Source organism: Eriocheir sinensis, chromosome 70 (genome assembly GCF_024679095.1).
Source record: "Eriocheir sinensis breed Jianghai 21 chromosome 70, ASM2467909v1, whole genome shotgun sequence".
Classification (NCBI taxonomy): domain Eukaryota; kingdom Metazoa; phylum Arthropoda; class Malacostraca; order Decapoda; family Varunidae; genus Eriocheir; species Eriocheir sinensis.
Window position 1 is genome coordinate 6,416,755 of NC_066578.1, and position 17,983 is coordinate 6,434,737.

Here is a 17,983-nt window from a genome sequence, read left to right on the forward strand (position 1 = left end):
ACTCATCAAGGTGAACCACTCCTCTGAAACTCTGATTAGTCTCAACAGCTCCTGCTCTCATGTATGTATGCTTGTTATGAACAATATAATAAATCCAAGGACTGACATTCACGTTTACTGTTCAGTGCTGCACAGTCACCATAATTGCCAGGCAAGTGGTTTGCCAACAATCTGTAAATTGTGACGAGTTCAGACTTGGTGTGTTCAGTTTCCTGGCTCCTTACTGGCAGTGTTAGTCAGCTGAGCAGCGTGTAAGAATAATCATTACCAAAGAAACATGGATGATAACAAGGTGTTATCCACTAAGATTGTATTTGTTATAAAAAATCTTAAGCCTATTTACAAATGCCCAGTAACAGCAGACAAAATATATTAATAATTAAAAAAATACACATGGAATGCAAACATCTTACCATGGGTGGCAAGGACCATAGCACTTGGACAGGAGAGTGTAGGGAAGGATTTGCTGCAAGGGACTTTTGGCATCTAGATTAACCTGTGCGTGCAAGGTGCTGCCACTGATTAGACATGATTCTAATACTTAGAATCATCTCTACCACAGTACTTTGTCATTACCAGTTACATACCCATTTTAAAGGTTCCAGAAACAGACTTTCTTGTCATTAAAACTGAATAAATTTGCTTCTTGCTCAAGGGTTCATGAACCACTCCTGGAGTCCATAACCTTGGGCTTGTAAAGAAGAACTGCACCTTTTATGGCGTGATGGAAAATCTGATTCTGGATGTAACGTTATGGGCCGTATTACAAGTCAGACCCAAGAAGTTTCGAGTCCCAACAAAAGTCAGTTTAGGGGCCGTAATACAAGTCCAATACGAAAAGTTTCAGGTCCCTACAGAGTTATTCATCCCAAACTTTGTAGGGACCCGAACCTTCTCGGATTGAACTTGCAGTATGGCCCCTAAACCAACCTTTCTAGAGACCCGAAACTTCTTGGGTTTGACTTGTAATACGGCCCTATGACTCTTAAATGTGGGAGAAAGTTTACTTGGTTTTTAACAAGAAAGTATTCCTCAGCAAGTCTAGCGCCTGTGTTCTTGAGTTCAGCCAATTATAATAAGAGATTTATATCCTTGTTTTTATGCTGAATGTTGTATTTGTTTTGGCTGCTAACTCATAATTTCTGGCTGTTCACTTGGGTCATTTCTGGACAAGAGTGATCTATCCTCTGTTGTTTCTGGAAAGTCTGCCTCCTCCTCCATTTATTTTGTATCCTCTGCTTCTGTGCTTCTTTTTCTTCTCCTTCTTCTATTGGTAAGTGTATGGGGAGGTGTAATACTTTCTCCCTGTTGAATATTCTCTCATCTCATTCATTCTTGAAAGTCCTCCTCCTCCTCTTCCTATTTTGCATCTTTCTTCTGCTTCTATGATTCTTTTTCTTCCTTCTTCTTTTGTTAACTTTATTGGGAGGTGTGATACTTTCCCTCTGTTGAATATTCTCTCATCTCATTCATTCTTGAAAGTCCTCCTCCTCCTCTTCCTATTTTGCATCTTTCTTCTGCTTCTGTGATTCTTTTTCTTCCTTCTTCTTTTGTTAACTTTATTGGGAGGTGTGATACTTCCCCTCTGTTTACTACTGTCAGTTTTTGTCGTGTGTGGAGGCCCAGCTGAGGAGACATGAGTGCTGGCGTGGGATGGGCTAACCCGCGTGACATTCGGAATCTCACTGTTGCTCTCCAGTCGCATAACAGTGTGTCTTACCGAGGAACTCTCATTACTGACAATGGAAAACGTTTCATCTGAAGACGTACTACCATTCCAGCTTGGCCTCAGAGGGACAGGATAAGGAATCGCTTCACTCTGGTTTGTACCTGATCTTGATAACAGAGGCATATCAGGATGGAAATTATGGTACGTTACCCTTAATCCTGTGGCGCTTGTCTCTGTGAATTTGTTGGGTAGGAAGGGTGCAGTGGTCTCTTTTTGATGTGATGTTTCCTTTCTGGTGGTTTCTGGGATCGACATGGCAGGCCTCAGAGTGGGTTTGGGGTTGGATATATAGAAGTGGAGGTGCGTCTCTCCTTTCTGTTCGTTAATGATGGACTGTGGAGAGACTGCACGCATCGAAGTCTCGTCGGATGGGGGAATGTTGCCATTGTTCTTTCTCCTTCTGATGCTTCCCTGGTTATGATTTTGCTTTTTTCTATTTTGTGTTCTCTTCCTTTTAAATCTATTCTTTTTCTGCTTTGCCTTCCTCACAGCACCGGCAAGACTTCCCTCAGATCCATCAGAGTCCCCCATTGGCTTACTCAGTTCTCTCACAAGTCTCTCGATGATGTCCTCAAATGACACGCTTATCCTTGTGTTATTATGGGATTCTTCATAGACCAGTTTCTTATCTACTATTTCCGTAGCTTTTTGGTCGCTTGGTCTGTCCGTTGCATGTTTCTCCTCAGCATCAATGTAAGTTACCCTCATATCCGATGTTTCCTCACTGGTAAGCTTGTCTATAACTACCTCTGCACCTGAGGCCGGACTACTCACCGTCTTCAAAGCCAAATGTTCCCTCAGCTCAGGACTTGTTGGTAGTTTAGATTTTTGAGAAGAGCTTTGTGGAGGATTCTGAGATTGCTCATTCATTTTCCTTCTCTTCTTCATCTTTTTCCTCTCCTTGGAAAGCTGAGTACTGGAGGATACCCCTGCCTCAGCATCGTCACAAGAGGGCAAGCTTTGGAAGTGGTTGCTAGAGTGTATTAGGTCTCTGTAAGTCACTAGTCTGGGCTTTGGACAGTTAGATTTTGATCCACTGTTTTTCTTTTTTTCCTGGAATTTGAAAACGAAATCTCCATCAGTTTGTTTACCAAAACGGTGGCATAACAGTGGACCCTCACCATTAACCCGGTAGCAGCGACGGGCCAAATTTGTGCCATGATATAAACCCCCCAAAATAGATGATGCATAAACTGATCACAGATGCATTGATATATATTATGAAATGCTTTGTGTGAGTGAGGATTTTTTCTCATTTTTCTCGGTTAGAGTGACCATTTAGAAACATGATCCCCGCAGCTACCGGGTTAATGACTTACGAGAATCATCCGATATAATTTCAGATTTGCCATTACCGTTGTTAACTGTTGGGAGGAAACCTTGTATCTTTTTTTTACGGCTGTTGAATATACCCACACACACCCAAGAACAACATTTTTCATGGCTTAAACCTTTCGCTGTGACATGCGGATATCGTGTACCATATCAATTTCAGTACATGGATTTTGCTACAAGTCTTAAGTTTGTTTCAGACTACAATTTCTAGGTGTAAGTTATGACACTCTTGCTTTCACCCCAATCCTAACTATAAATTAATAAAAGGGTTGGCTTACCTGCTCCAGCTGACCCGCCGCCCAGAGCGCTGCCTCCACCCCAGACACAAAGGCCCCATCCACTGTGCCAAAGCGGTCACTGGAGGTGTGCTCGCCCCCGAAGAAGACAGGCTGGGGAATAACATACACATCATTTAACCCGGTAGCAGCAACGTGCCAAATTTGTGGCTTTACCATGTAGCAGCGACGGGCCAAATTTGTGGCTTTACCATGTAGCAGCGACGGGCCAAATTTGTGCCATGACATAAACCCCAAAAATAGATGATACATAATCTGATCACAAATGCGTTGATATGTATTATGAAATGGTTTGTGTGAGGGGTGATTTTTTCTCGTTTTTCTCGCTTGGAGGGACCATTAAGAAACACGATCCCCGCTGCTACCGGGTTAAGTTTCCCTGTTTGTAAGGCTGCTCAGTTACTTGACACACAGCTTCTAGAGGGACCACAATGAAACGGTTACTACAATACAACAGCTGACATGTATGGTTATAGTTTCTCTCTGATAAGGAAATATAAACAAGACATCAAAAAGAACCTCTGTTGTACCACTATCAAATCAGGAGCAAAACAGTGGTATGGAGCAGTAGGGAGAACCATGTACATAATGAAAGCCTGAAGAGTATCACGTATATGAAAATTTATTAATCATGCAATCACCCCAACATTGCACTCACCTGAATCTTCTTGGAGTTGCGAAGCTCTACAAGTGAAGAGCGATCCTGGAGGTGGAGTCCGCCCTTCCCTGGGACCGCATAGGACTGGTAGGACCCTCGCGCCCACTTGTTCTCACACCACTTGGACCTGCGGGGGATAATGGGTCTAATAGAGATGATTCAGTTCTTCCTGTAGACGGTGATAATGAGATAGAGATTAAAAACAAATGACAGGATCTTTGTGTCGGTTCTTCCCTTATGAGGATAGCGAGTCACGGATTAACCCAGTAGCAGCGACGGGCCAAATTTGTGGCTTTACCATGTAGCAGCGACGGGCCAAATTTGTGGCTTTACCGTGTAGCAGCGACGGGCCAAATTTGTGGCTTTACCGTGTAGCAGCGATGGGCCAAATTTGTGCCATGATATAAACCCCCCAAAAATAGATGATGCATAAACTGATCACAAATGCATTGATGTATATTATGAAATGGTTTGTGTGAGTGATGATTTTTTCTCATTCTTCTCGCTTGGGGGAACCATTTAGAAACATGATCCCCGCTGCTACCGGGTTAAGAAGGAAATGGCAGGATCTATATGTGCATTATTGTATTAGTGCATTGACTAGAACGTAATTTTGTCCTCCATGTTCACTATATTTCTCTAATTCACTGATAAATTTGGTTCTTTTTTTTTTTTTACAACAAAGGAGACAGCTCAAGGGCACACAAAAAGGAAACAATAATTATAAAAAAAAAGCCCGCTACTCGCTGCTCCTAAAAAAAGAATCGAAAGAGGTGGCTGAAAGAGAGATCACAAGAAATGTCACTCCTATGATCAGACTAGTTTGATTTACACATTCTTTTCCTTGAGGTTGAGGATCTGTTGCTTGGAATATTATCAGCATGGGCAGATTCTTACAGTTATAAGGTAGAATTAGGGGCTTATACTGAACCCTCAACAGGAGATAAGAGAAATCCAGACCTGTGGAAGAACAGCGGCAAAGGCACGATGTTCTTCTTGTTGGTGGCTCGGAGGAAGGTGACAAGGTGGGAGATGATTGTTTCTGGTTTGAGCGTCTCCATTATACTCGACGCCTCGCCCGTTACAGTCATCTCCAGCATGGCGGAGTGGTGGTCGGTGCTCCTCACCTTCACGATGTTCGACACCCAGTCCTGGGGGAGATTGGAGACAGACGTGGACAGTTACCAGTGTGCATGACCATATACTCTTGAAAGGCAACTCTAAGCAGCTTGAAACACCAATGAAGACAGGCATGGACCAGTCTGCATGGCCATATACTCTTGAAAGGCAACTCTAAGCAGCTTGAAACACCAATGAAGACAGGCATGGACCAGTCTGCATGGCCATATACTCTTGAAAGGCAACTCTAAGCAGCTTGAAACACCAATGAAGGCAGCCATGGACCAGTCTGCATGGCCATATACTCTTGAAAGGCAACTCTAAGCAGCTTGAAACACCAATGAGGATGTTATGAGAAATGAACTTGATAGGAAATGAATTGCCTACATCTTGTGTGCAGCTGAAGCACTCTGTCATATTAAACCCAACAAATGTAATTAATGTAGAAAATGAGACGTTCAGATTTTAATGATGCATAACAATGTATAAAACGGAATACAGCTTTTATTTTTTAGTACGGCTGCAAGTTCTCTGTCTATTTATGTAAAGACTGGTGCTATTTCATGACTAAAGTTTTTAATATATCAAAACAAAAAACCGCAATTTTAAAACAATTTAGAATTACTGATGAAATACTATTAGTAGCATCATAGCAGGCATACCATTTCTGGAGGGAAATCGTTGTTCTTCCAGAAGACCACCATGTAGAAGGGCTTGCTGCCCCACCACGGCACGGCCCAGCCCAGGTTGAGTCTGTTGGCGGACCCGGATGCCACAGCCTGCATGACAAGAGAGGAAATACACTTAATCATAGGTACTAACATTCTGAACAACAACAATTACACAAGTGAAACAGGTGTGGAACATTAATAAAAAGTTGAGAATATACAAAATGTCATCACCCAGCATCAAAGTGTTTAGATTAATGTACAAATCTAGTCCCAAAATGTGTTCTCTTGAGTATGTGAATGAAGTACGACAAGAGAGGAAATACACTTAATCATAGGTACTAATAACATTCATGAACAACAACAACTACACAAGTTAAACAGGTGTGGAACATCAATGAAAAGTTGAGAATATACAAAATGTCATCACCCAGCATCAAAGTGTTTAGATTAATGTACAAATCTAGTCCCAAAACATGTGTGTTCTCTTATGTGAATAAAATATTAAATATAACAGTGATGCACCAAGTTTTGCACTTATAAATGGCTTAGAAAAAACAATGTTGAATCCCTCACAACTTGTAACGAATTATAAATACCCGGAGAGATGAGTACATTTTAGCATCTGGGAAGGGGAAGAGAAATGATGGAAATGAAAAGGAAAGAAAACTGATGGAGATGAAATAATATATATACCCAATTCAAGGAGGGGATATCCAGCACACCAATACCACATGGGAAACACTCCACTATCCACCACAGAGACAGAGAAAGACCTGGGAGTGTATGTTACCAGGCTACCAGTGAAGGGATATCCAGCACACCAATACCACATGGGAAACACTCCACTATCCACCACAGAGACAGAGAAAGACCTGGGAGTGTATGTTACCAGGCTACCAGTGAAGGGATATCCAGCACACCAATACCACATGGGAAACACTCCACTATCCACCACAGAGACCGAGAAAGACCTGGGAGTGTATGTTACCAGGCTACCAGTGAAGGGATATCCAGCACACCATACATGGGACACCACATGGGAAGCACTATCCACCACAGAGACAGAGAAAGACCTGGGAGTGTATGTTACCAGGCTACCAGTGAAGGGATATCCACCACACCAATACCACATGGGAAACACTCCACTATCCACCACAGAGACAGAGAAAGACCTGGGAGTGTATGTTACCAGGGTACCAGGGAAGGGATATCCAGCACACCAATACCACATGGGAAACACTCCACTATCCACCACAGTGACAGAGAAAGACCTGGGAGTGTATGTTACCAGGCTACCAGTGAAGGGATATCCAGCACACCAATACCACATGGGAAACACTCCACTATCTACCACAGAGACAGAGAAAGACCTGGGAGTGTGTTGCAGGCTACCAGTGAAGGGATATCCAGCACACCAATACCACATGGGAAACACTCCACTATCTACCACAGAGACAGAGAAAGACCTGGGAGTGTATGTTACCAGGCTACCAGTGAAGGGATATCCAGCACACCAATACCACATGGGAAACACTCCACTATCCACCACAGTGACAGAGAAAGACCTGGGAGTGTATGTTACCAGGTTACCAGTGAAGGCGAAATCCTTGCCAATCGTAGCGGACGGGTTAAGGGAAGTAGGTACCAGGAGAGATAAGCATATACATTTTAGCATCTAGGAAGGGAAAGAGAAATGATGGAAATGAAAAAGAAAGAAAACTGATGGAGATGGAGATGGCTAATCACTCCTACATAGAAGATAGGTTAACATGCAGTCTTAAAAAGTGGGAGACTACGATTATACAATTCTTAAACTGGGCTTGACTCGATTCTCAACTGAAACACCTGAAGCTTCATGTCCTGTAATCTCTCTCCTTGAATTGGGTATATATTATTTCATCCATCAGTTTTCTTCCTTTTTCATTTCCATCATTTCTCTTTCCCTTCCCAGATGCTAAAATGTATATGCTTATCTCTCCTAGATCCTATTTATAATTCTCTTAACCCGTCCGCTGCGATTGGCACGGATTTCGCCTTCACTGGTAGCCTGGTAACATACACTCCCAGGTCTTTCTCTGTCTCTGTGGTGGATAGTGGAGTGTTTCCCATGTGGTATTGGTGTGCTGGATATCCCTTCACTGGTAGCCTGGTAACATACTCCCAGGTCTTTCTCTGTCTCTGTGGTGGATAGTGGAGTGTTTCCCATGTGGTATTGGTGTGCTGGATATCCCTTCACTGGTAGCCTGGTAACATACACTCCCAGGTCTTTCTCTGTCTCTGTGGTGGATAGTGGAGTGTTTCCCATGTGGTATTGGTGTGCTGGATAGTCCTTCACTGGTAGCCTGGTAACATACACTCCCAGGTCTTTCTCTGTCTCTGTGGTGGATAGTGGAGTGTTTCCCATGTGGTATTGGTGTGCTGGATATCCCTTCACTGGTAGCCTGGTAACATACACTCCCAGGTCTTTCTCTGTCTCTGTGGTGGATAGTGGAGTGTTTCCCATGTGGTATTGGTGTGCTGGATATCCCTTCACTGGTAGCCTGGTAACATACACTCCCAGGTCTTTCTCTGTCTCTGTGGTGGATAGTGGAGTGTTTCCCATGTGGAATTGGTGTGCTGGATATCCCTTCACTGGTAGCCTGGTAACATACACTCCCAGGTCTTTCTCTGTCTCTGTGGTGGATAGTGGAGTGTTTCCCATGTGGTATTGGTGTGCTGGATATCCCTTCACTGGTAGCCTGGTAACATACACTCCCAGGTCTTTCTCTGCCTCTGTGGTGGATAGTGGAGTGTTTCCCATGTGGTATTGGTGTGCTGGATATCCCTTCACTGGTAGCCTGGTAACATACACTCCCAGGTCTTTCTCTGTCTCTGTGGTGGATAGTGGAGTGTTTCCCATGTGGTATTGGTGTGCTGGATATCCCTTCACTGGTAGCCTGGTAACATACACTCCCAGGTCTTTCTCTGTCTCTGTGGTGGATAGTGGAGTGTTTCTCATGTGGTATTGGTGTGCTGGATATCCCCTCCCAAGATGCAGGACTTTACATTTTTCTTCATTGAATTGTAGCAGCCACTTTTTGTTCCATTCCTGTAGCTTGGTGATGTCTTCTGGAGGGAAATACGCAGTCAAAGTGTTAAGATCTACCATCCTTTTTTTTTAACACTCGCCATCAGAGCTCTGGAGAGGGTGGTGGGCAGCGGCGGAACGAACATCCGATGGTGTTGTTCCTGCAGCACACCCAGCGGGAGCATCACCAGTACCCGCTCAGCCAGGTAGGAGGACCCATCGGCAGACACCACCAGGGCTTGGCGGCCCCCGGGAAGGTCCCAATACACTCGGCACACAGGACTGAGCATCTTCACCTGTCCTTGCGGTACCTGATCCTGTGGAGGCATATAAAACCAAGCAATAGGAAGTTCATAAGGGAAATTAACTTGTAGATCTTGTAATGGAAGTTTGTAAGTGAATTCAGCTTGTAAGGAAAGTTTGTAAAGGAAAGTTTGCAAAGGAAATTAGCATATCAACGAGAGAGAGAGAGAGAGAGAGAGAGAGAGAGAGAGAGAGAGACAGGCCTCACCAGCAGGGCATTCACCAGGCCATCCATGCCACCAAGCCACGAGTGATCGCGTCCCACCTCCAGGTTGTCGACATCTCTGGCAGACACATTGAACCAACTCCAGGACCCGAATTTGGAGTTTATGGCCTGGTAGAGGGAATCACGTCATTAGAAGAGAGAGAGAGAGAGAGAGAGAGAGAGAGAGAGAGAGAGAGAGAGAGACGCTGATTGGTGAACTATACTATATGAAACTGCTCCAAACTCTTCAACGAACCCCACTTAGCGAACACCCAATTCGTTCAACGCTATACTTTCGTAACCCAAATTTCACAGACTTTTTATTGTAAGAATGGTTAATGGGAAACAGATTCAAGAAGTCTAATTTTTCCAGTAAATTTGTGAAAAAAAGTAAATACTCATATCACGATTCACACAAGGATTCAGTATAAAAAACTTGCCTGATGAACGATGTGCTGGGACGCGGCCCGGTCACTCAAGTCCCTCGCCGGCCCCCACAGCTCCTGATGCCTGCCGGCCACACGATTGGTCTCATTAAAATCATGAAAGGTCCAACACAGTGCCATTAAAACTCCTAATTATGACCCACTAGCTTAAAGCATTAACCTCACGACCTACTCTGAAGACTCCTGAAACTTGCCTTAGAAAATCATTAAAATCTGTACGTTTACACGAGTATTTCCGCGTGATAAGACGAAGACGAGAGGCAGAGTATAAAAACTTATAAAAATGTATAAAAAAGCATACTCAGAGCTCCGTGCCCCCCACCGTCTGACACAAGTATAGCATTCTCAAACATTTCAAGGCTCACACACACACATTTGATAAGACTTTCGTAGAGGAGGTTGTGGGTATTTCTATGGACAGTTTTAAAGAGCATAGTGATAGTTTGACAAGGTATCTACACCATGAACGTAAAAAGCACTCAGAGAACCCGACTAATCTCCTGTGACCCTTGGAGATAGTGGTTGTGAGGGCCGATTGTGTTTGAGAATACAAGTAATGAACCAAGTAGCAATCTTTATCAAATCGGCTTTTCAGAAACCACAATCTAATCATTCACTCTAATGCTCAGGTAAAGAATGCAAGCAATCTGTCTCGAACCGTACTTTAAGAAACCCCAATATAATATCAATCAGTCAGTCAAGTATGTTTATCATTGTATTATTCTCAGCAAGTAGCAATCTTAGTATCTCAAACCCCAATATAATGTTTATCAGTCTGTCAAATGCACAAGAATGCATATCGCAAGTAGTATCTAGATTCTCGAACCGCACTTTATGGAACCCTATATTATCAATCCGTCTAATGCACAAGAATGTATATCGCAAGTAGTATCTAGATTCTCGAACCGCACTTATGGAACCCTATATTATCAATCCGTCTAATGCACAAGAATGTATATCGCAAGTAGGATCTAGAATCTCGAACCGTACTTTATGGAACCCCAATATTATCAATCAGTCTCATGCACAACTAAAGAATGCATGTCGTTCTTCAGTAATGTTTTCCAGACTCACCTGCTGCTTAGGAAGTCCCCCAGCGAGCGGCCGTAGTACTGCTCAAGCTCCCCGCTACTGAGGGCGTGGTACAGGCGCTGCTGAACCCCGGCGTGAAGCTCCGTGACCGCTCGAGGCACCGAATCCCCTCTGCTCGTCACCACCATCTCGGCTGTCCACAAGAAGGCAGCGTTTACATTTGCTTTATTATGTTATTAGGCTCTTAACACTACCAATAAATATGCCATAAAGATGCCAGCTCAAGCATCCTCACCCTGAAGCACGTTATGAACAGGTGGGCCCAGGCTTCCCTCCTCCTGGGCGATGTAGTACAAGGGACTCTCGCGACGACCCTGGATCACACTGGGACCCTCCTCGGCTACCCACTCACCTGCCGGGCATAGAGAATGATGAACCCAGTGATTGCAGTTACTAAGCCTTAGCAATCCACTAGCAGTTATTGAAGTATCCATTAATGTACACAGTTTCATTATTTTCACACCAGAGAGCAAACCAAATTGTAGTGGAGTATAGTTATAATAAGTTGGAAATAGGTTTATGGTTAGGCCAGGTCTCCTCAATATAGTTGTTATATCATACTTCACATATCATACTTCATCATTTCAATGTGATTAACAGTTTCATTCTTGTTACTAATTTATCTCTGGTCTCAAAACGCGGACCAAAAGTTTTTTATGACCCTTAATCTTCAAACTGGAACCAAAAATAAACTTTGACATGAATTTGAAATGACTGATGAATTTTGCACAGTAATAGAATCCCGATAATAAAGCTAACGAGTGAAAGAGTAAGATGACAAGCAGACAAGAAGTATCGTAAGCAAGTGGGTGTACAATGAGTTAGCTTAATCCCTCACATCTGCATCCCTCGTTAACCCGGTAGCAGCGACGGGCCAAATTTGTGGCTTTACCGTGTAGCAGCGACGGGCCAAATTTGTGCCATGATATAAACCCCCCAAAACAGATGATACATAAACTTATCAGAAATGCTTTGATATATATCATGAAATTGTCTGTATGAGTGATGATTTTTTTCTCATTTTTCTCGCTTAGAGGGACCAATAAGAAACATGATCCCCGATGCTACCCGGTTTTAATACGTAAATCGAGGTCCCCCCCACTGTCTGGCGCTCCCCCACTTAGCTCACCGTGTCTGACTGTCTTCACTCGGCCGCCTATCCGGTCAGTGGCCTCAAGAAGGAGCACATCGGGCACCTGCAGCCTGAGGAGGGAGGTGAGGGCGGCCAGGCCAGCCACGCCCCCGCCGGCCACCACCACCCGCAGCGGGGCAGCCTCACGGAACCTGTCGGGGCCAAAAGTGCAACATTTAATGGACAAACAAATCAGCGTATTACAAAGCATATGTATCGCCCACCATATTGGCCAAAGACTTGTTTTGAAGATGTCCTCCACCATTCATTCAGATAGATAGATAGATAAACACAGGCAGACAGATGATATAGGCAAATAGATAAATATAGGGAGATAGTTATAGAAATGACCTTAAATTTAAACATAATTCTTCAGACGATCATGAACGAGAATGACCAATCGTTTTACGCCCTAATCTATATTAATACAAAGGTACACATGAACAACAGTCTGAGAAATACGTATCCTTCTCAATTGCTTGTACTGAGAATCTGAAAACAAATTAAAACATTGATAATATATAGACCAATCAGCTACGAGTTATGTAACCTATATATTTACCAAAGAGACGTATATATAGAAGCAGAACGCATGACGATTCTTTGTGGTAAATATCATGTCCCATATTCTATAAACATTACAACTTCCAAGGCTTCCGAAGTTGTGGTGGGTCTTTCCATATGCAGTTTTATAAGCCTAATGATAGTTTGACAAGGCTTTTGTAATATGAACATGGAAATTGAAATAGATAACTCATGCGGACCCGATTTAAACACGAGATTTAAACACTCATATTTGATTAGGCTTTCGTAGAGATTGTGTTAGTATATCCATGAGTAGTTTTATGATCCTGATGTTAGTCTGACCCTTCTTCTGCACCATGAACCTTAAAACCACTCACTACAACCCGATCTATCTATCTGTCTGTGTGTATGTATCTATATCTATCTATTTATCTATCTCTTGTGTAGTTTTATGATCCTGTTGTTAGTTTGACCCTTCTTCTGCACCATGAATAAAAAAAACACTCGTACAACCCGATCTATCTATCTTTCTGTGTGTCTATCTATCTATATCTATCTATATATCTCTTTCTTGTGTAGTTTTATGATCCTGTTGTTAGTCTGACCCTTCTTCTGCACCATGAACCTTAAAACCACTCACTACAACCCGATCTATCTATATCTATCTATCTACCCAACAATTTATCTATCTCTCCTTCGGCCTTTAGGAAGAGTTGACGTAGGAAGCGGAAGCGTCTGGGAATGCTGCCCCTAAGGTTTATGGCCGCGCTGGTAACACTGGGCTCGTCCTTACCACTCATTGTAGTCTCCCGGCACTGTCTCGCATGGGTGCAGTGGGGCGGGTCTCTCCACTGCGAAGGAGGGAGAAAAAGGTTGAATTGAAATATTTATTGTTGTTAAAAAAAAGGTTGAGGGAGAAAAAAATATCCGTGCAAGTTCGTGATTGTGTTTTTCTTTCCTTCTTTTTTTTCGTTTTAAGTGTTTTCTTTTTTACACTTTCAGGGGGCTTCTCTCTCTCTCTCTCTCTCTCTCTCTCTCTCTCTCTCTCTCTCTCTCTCTCTCTCTCTCTCTCTCTCTCTCTCTCTCACCTCTGACCGAATGACCCGACTTTCGTCCCTATACCCCCCTCCTCTCTCTCTCTCTCTCTCTCTCTCTCTCTCTCTCTCTCTCTCTCTCTCTCTCTCTCTCTCTCTCTTGATCTAATATAATTTCACGTACGTAGGTTCAAGGACAGACCACCTAGTTTGAACCATAGGGTCTGTGTGGTCTATGTAAATCTATGTAAATCTTTGCAGTCTCGTTAGTTCGAATGTCTTGGTCACCACCGCTCTTGGCCTTCGTAGTTTCTCCTCACTTTCCCCGTATCAAAAGCGAATGGGCGAGACTTCACTTTATTTGTGGGTTTATTTTGTCATTATACTAAAACCTGTCCTCGCTTTGAATCGCGCGTCCCCGGAGTGGGTCAGTTTGTTCCCGGCAGCCTTCTCGGGGACCGGTTATTTTCTTTTTTTTCTGTTCCTTATTTGCTCGTAAGGATTATGTAACAAGCGGGAAGGATATGATTACACTCACTCTGTATTCTGGTATCATATATTTAACGATCTTTCCTTCTGGCGTAATAGTTAGTATATGACTACCTAACTTCACCTTAACCTTTATTTATATCGTTCCTGTTAACGTTTTTATATTGTAGAAGAGGCTGCGGGCTAACAGTCACCTCTACGCATACCATTGAACAAGATGAGCCCTGACCCCTTAGTAAGACTCATGTTTATAGAGGTTTCAGATGCTCCTTTCAATGCTAGTGATGTCTGTTTTAATGTGTTAGTGTTTGATGCCTTCCTCCTTATTCCAAGCGTTGTAGCGGTGCACACATGGGCCAGTAAGCTACCCAACGCACCTCTCAAGTAGGACTGACGGAACTGTAGCCGCTGGGGAAGACGTGTTGTTTGATGCTATATAGTGATGTATGTCATGGGGTCAGTGTTGAATGTTCTCTCTCTCCCTCCGAGCGCAGAGGCTAGGAGAGTGAGTACTTGAGTAACCTTTATACAGCGTCACGCACCTTTTATGTAAGACTGACGTAACTGAGCAGGGGAGGAGTTGTTTGATATCATAGTGAGGTATTTCAAGGTGTTAGTGTGTAGTGTTTCCTCTTTACTCACGAGCGTAACATAGAGGTGAAAGAGAGCTCTCCTATATACACACCTTTCAAGTAAGACTGACGTAATTGGAGCAGCGAAGGATGTGAGTTGTTTGATATTAGTGGTGTATTTCAAAGTGTTAGCGTGTAGTGTTTCCTATTTTCTCATGAGCGTATATTAAAGCAGAAAGCATAAACTATAAGGTAAAGTTATCATGCTCTACAAATACTAATACACAAAGCCATAGGAAGACGAATCGCTCACTGTTGAAGCCGCACGATAATCTAAATCTTATAATAAACAAAGCTATAGGAAGACGAATCGCTCACTGTTGAAGCCGCACGATAATCTAAATCTTATAATAAACAAAGCTATAGGAAGACGAATCGCTCACTGTTGAAGCCGCACGATAATCTAAATCTTATAATAAACAAAGCTATAGAAAGACGAATCGCTCACTGTTGAAGCCGCACGATAATCTAAATCTTATAATAAACAAAGCTATAGGAAGACGAATCGCTCACTGTTGAAGCCGCACGATAATCTAAATCTTATAATAAACAAAGCTATAGGAAGACGAATCGCTCACTGTTGAAGCCCATACAGCGACAACCTAAAATTAATAATGAACAAACCTACAGAAAGACGTAGCGGCCGAGGATGTAATAATGTTAGTGGTGTATTTCAAAGCGTTAGAACATAAGAACGTAAGGAGTCTGCAAGAGGCCGGTGTTTAGTGTTTCCCCTTTCCCGGGTGAATATAGCACTGCCCTATATACGCACCCTTCAAGTAAGACTGCCGTAACTCAAGCCGCGGGGGAGGATGTGCTGTACCAGTCACGTAGTTCACCAGGTACTCCCACAGACTCATGTTGGGTGGTGGGTCGCTCCTCCCGTTCTGCTTGGCCGCTGCACTCAGGCAAGACACAGACCATTGAGCCATAAGGATAGACACAAGATTATTAATACTGACTTAAACTAGACCCCTGTTATCTTTATGCATTGGGAGTGTAAAGACTGAGTTTGAGGCACGTCACAGACCATCGAGCCATAAGGATAGACACAAGATTATTAATACTGACTCAAACTAGACGCCTGTTATCTTTATGCATTGGGGGTGTATAGACTGAGTTTGAGGCACGTCACAAACCATCGAGCCATAGGGATAGACACAAGATTATTAATACTGACTTAAACTAGACGCCTGTTATCTTCATGCATTGGGAGAGTACTGAGTTTGAGGCACGTCACATACCATTGAGCCATAAGGATAGACACAAGATTATTAATACTGACTCAAACTAGACCCCTGTTATCTTCATGCATTGGGAGAGTACTGAGTTTGAGGCACGTCACATACCATTGAGCCATAAGGATAGACACAAGATTATTAATACTGACTTAAACTAGACCCCTGTTATCTTCATGCATTGGGAGTGTATATACTGAGTTTGAGGCACGTCACATACCACCGAGCCATAGGGAAAGACAATATTAATAGACTCAAATAGTAACTGCATAATATAATGTGTATCTCGAACTTGACGCCTAATCCTTTTTGCACGAAGGGTTTATTGAGCTTCATGTGTCCTATAATATAATGTGCAATTCAAACGATGTCTAGTTCTTTTTGCACTGAAAGTTTACTGAGTTTATGGTTTTCTAGTTAGTATTTTCTTATGTGTCACTGGTAGAGCTCCTGCAGTCATATATAGGTACTGAACTCCTGCAAGCATAATATACAGGTATTAAACTCCTGCATTCACTAAGGTACTGAGCTCCTGCAGTCATGTATAGGTACTGAGCTCCTGCAAGCATAACATACAGGTATTAAACTCCTGCATTCACTAAGGTACTGAGCTCCTGCAGTCATATATAGGTACTGAACTCGTGCATTGATTTACGTACGAAGCTACTGCGATAATTTAGGTACAGAACTCCACCAATCACTGAGACACTTAGCTCCTGCAATCATATCGGAACTGATCACTAACTTTGAACCTTGAACTCACGGTCGAAGAAGGCTAAGAGTTGCTGAAGCTCACTCTCAACAACTTCTGGGTGAAAGTCCTCCATACTGATCTTGTTTTGTGCCATTCGTCTCTTCACCTCCGCCAGAGTGACCACATTCGCTGAGGAGGTGAGGTATGTGGCGTTACTTCGCTTGGGTGGAGTCTGAGCTTGATCGTCGGTGTCATTTTTCGTGTATTTGTTGAGAGTGTCCTGGGCCGTGTCACTCTCCGTATCTGCGTCCGCTGTTGCTTCGAGTGTTGTAGTTTCCAGTTCTTCTTTGGTCACGGCGGTGTTCCCTTCAAGCACCGAGGACTCACTGGTGTTTTGAGGCTGGACGCGGGAAGACTCAGACCCCGCGGCATCCTTGGACTCTGAAGCACACACAACATAGAGATTCAATACTTTACCACTGCGTAACACTAACACCTGACATTTGAATACATCTCGTTTACCGACTCAGAGGGACAGGTACACATTCTTTTTTCTCTCACTCCTGGACCACTTTTTTCTAACCTGGTAGGGAGGCGGAGGTGCTGGGGCGGGCCGAGGTTACTAGTAGCACGGCGGCCACGCTGAGACACCGCCACCTTCGTCGCCACTCCGTCCACTCGGCCATCCTGACGTAGCCAACTTGACCCTTCCGGTGAGCACTTGACGAACACTTGATATCACTTCCTTAGAGGGCGATAGAGGCTTCTTTCAAAAGGGTATAAGAGGGTGTTAGGGTGTGGTATAAGGCCTGTGTGTGTTTATATGTGTTGCAAGGTCCCTTACGCCCTTATTCTTAAACGTATCGACACCTCGGATCGCCTGTTCAAAAAAACCTCTCGTAGAAGTAACTGGGATTTTCATGGACTACTTTGTGATACTGGGGATGGTTTTACGCAGCCTCTACATCTTGAGCGGGACAATCACCCATGAAAACCAAGTTAATCTTCTCTGTGGCCCGGGGAATAGTCATGGGAGCCCGATACGTTTAAGAATATGGACCTTCTCCCGCCTCACCTCTCCGATCGCGCGCTACCAGAGTCTGCGAGAGCAAGGCGCAGTCACAACCGAACCAGAGCAACGTGCGGTCTGGGCCGATCGCGATCCCGTTGGCTCGTTTTTATATCTTCTTCATGAGGTCATCGTTGTTTTGCCGCTTCTTACACGTTCTTTCTTTTTGCTGCCGCGGGTTTTTGTTGAGGCGAAAAAAACGCTTGGGTGAGGAAGTGGACTTTTTACCCAACAGAGCAAGCAAGCAAG

At 43.6% G+C, this 17,983-nt stretch overlaps 2 protein-coding genes and 1 long non-coding RNA gene across 5 annotated transcripts in view; 2 read left to right on the top strand and 1 right to left on the bottom strand.

The window, feature by feature from the left end:
* Positions 1-100: 100 nt before the first annotated feature.
* On the bottom strand, positions 101-17,864 carry LOC126988795 (uncharacterized). The gene is made up of 16 exons (XM_050847207.1): positions 17,741-17,864; positions 17,249-17,410; positions 16,735-17,106; positions 15,506-15,631; positions 13,372-13,429; positions 12,051-12,205; positions 11,157-11,273; positions 10,904-11,054; positions 9,824-9,893; positions 9,387-9,512; positions 8,977-9,192; positions 5,800-5,916; positions 4,979-5,169; positions 4,019-4,145; positions 3,343-3,453; positions 101-2,782 (listed from the first exon to the last, which is right to left on the bottom strand). Exons 2-16 carry the CDS (start codon positions 17,349-17,351, stop codon positions 1,466-1,468), a joined length of 3,357 nt encoding a protein of 1,118 aa, XP_050703164.1. The 5' UTR covers positions 17,352-17,410; positions 17,741-17,864; the 3' UTR covers positions 101-1,465.
* LOC126988800 (uncharacterized) lies at positions 7,825-8,962 on the top strand. 2 transcript variants are annotated; one of them, XR_007742530.1, is made up of 3 exons: positions 7,825-7,875; positions 7,973-8,368; positions 8,468-8,962. It is a non-coding gene; the product is annotated as an uncharacterized LOC126988800 (long non-coding RNA). The 2 variants fall into 2 exon arrangements; XR_007742529.1 differs by having other exon boundaries at positions 7,973-8,071; positions 8,171-8,961.
* LOC126988797 (glycerol kinase-like) overlaps positions 14,769-17,983 on the top strand; it is a 29,910-nt gene continuing 26,695 nt past the window's right edge. The window contains exon 1 of one of the 2 annotated variants that reach the window (XM_050847213.1): positions 14,769-14,793. The gene's annotated coding sequence lies outside the window, so the exon portion shown is untranslated. Of the gene's footprint in view, positions 14,794-17,255; positions 17,379-17,983 lie in introns of those variants that run through there. The other variant, XM_050847211.1, reaches the window with a different exon arrangement.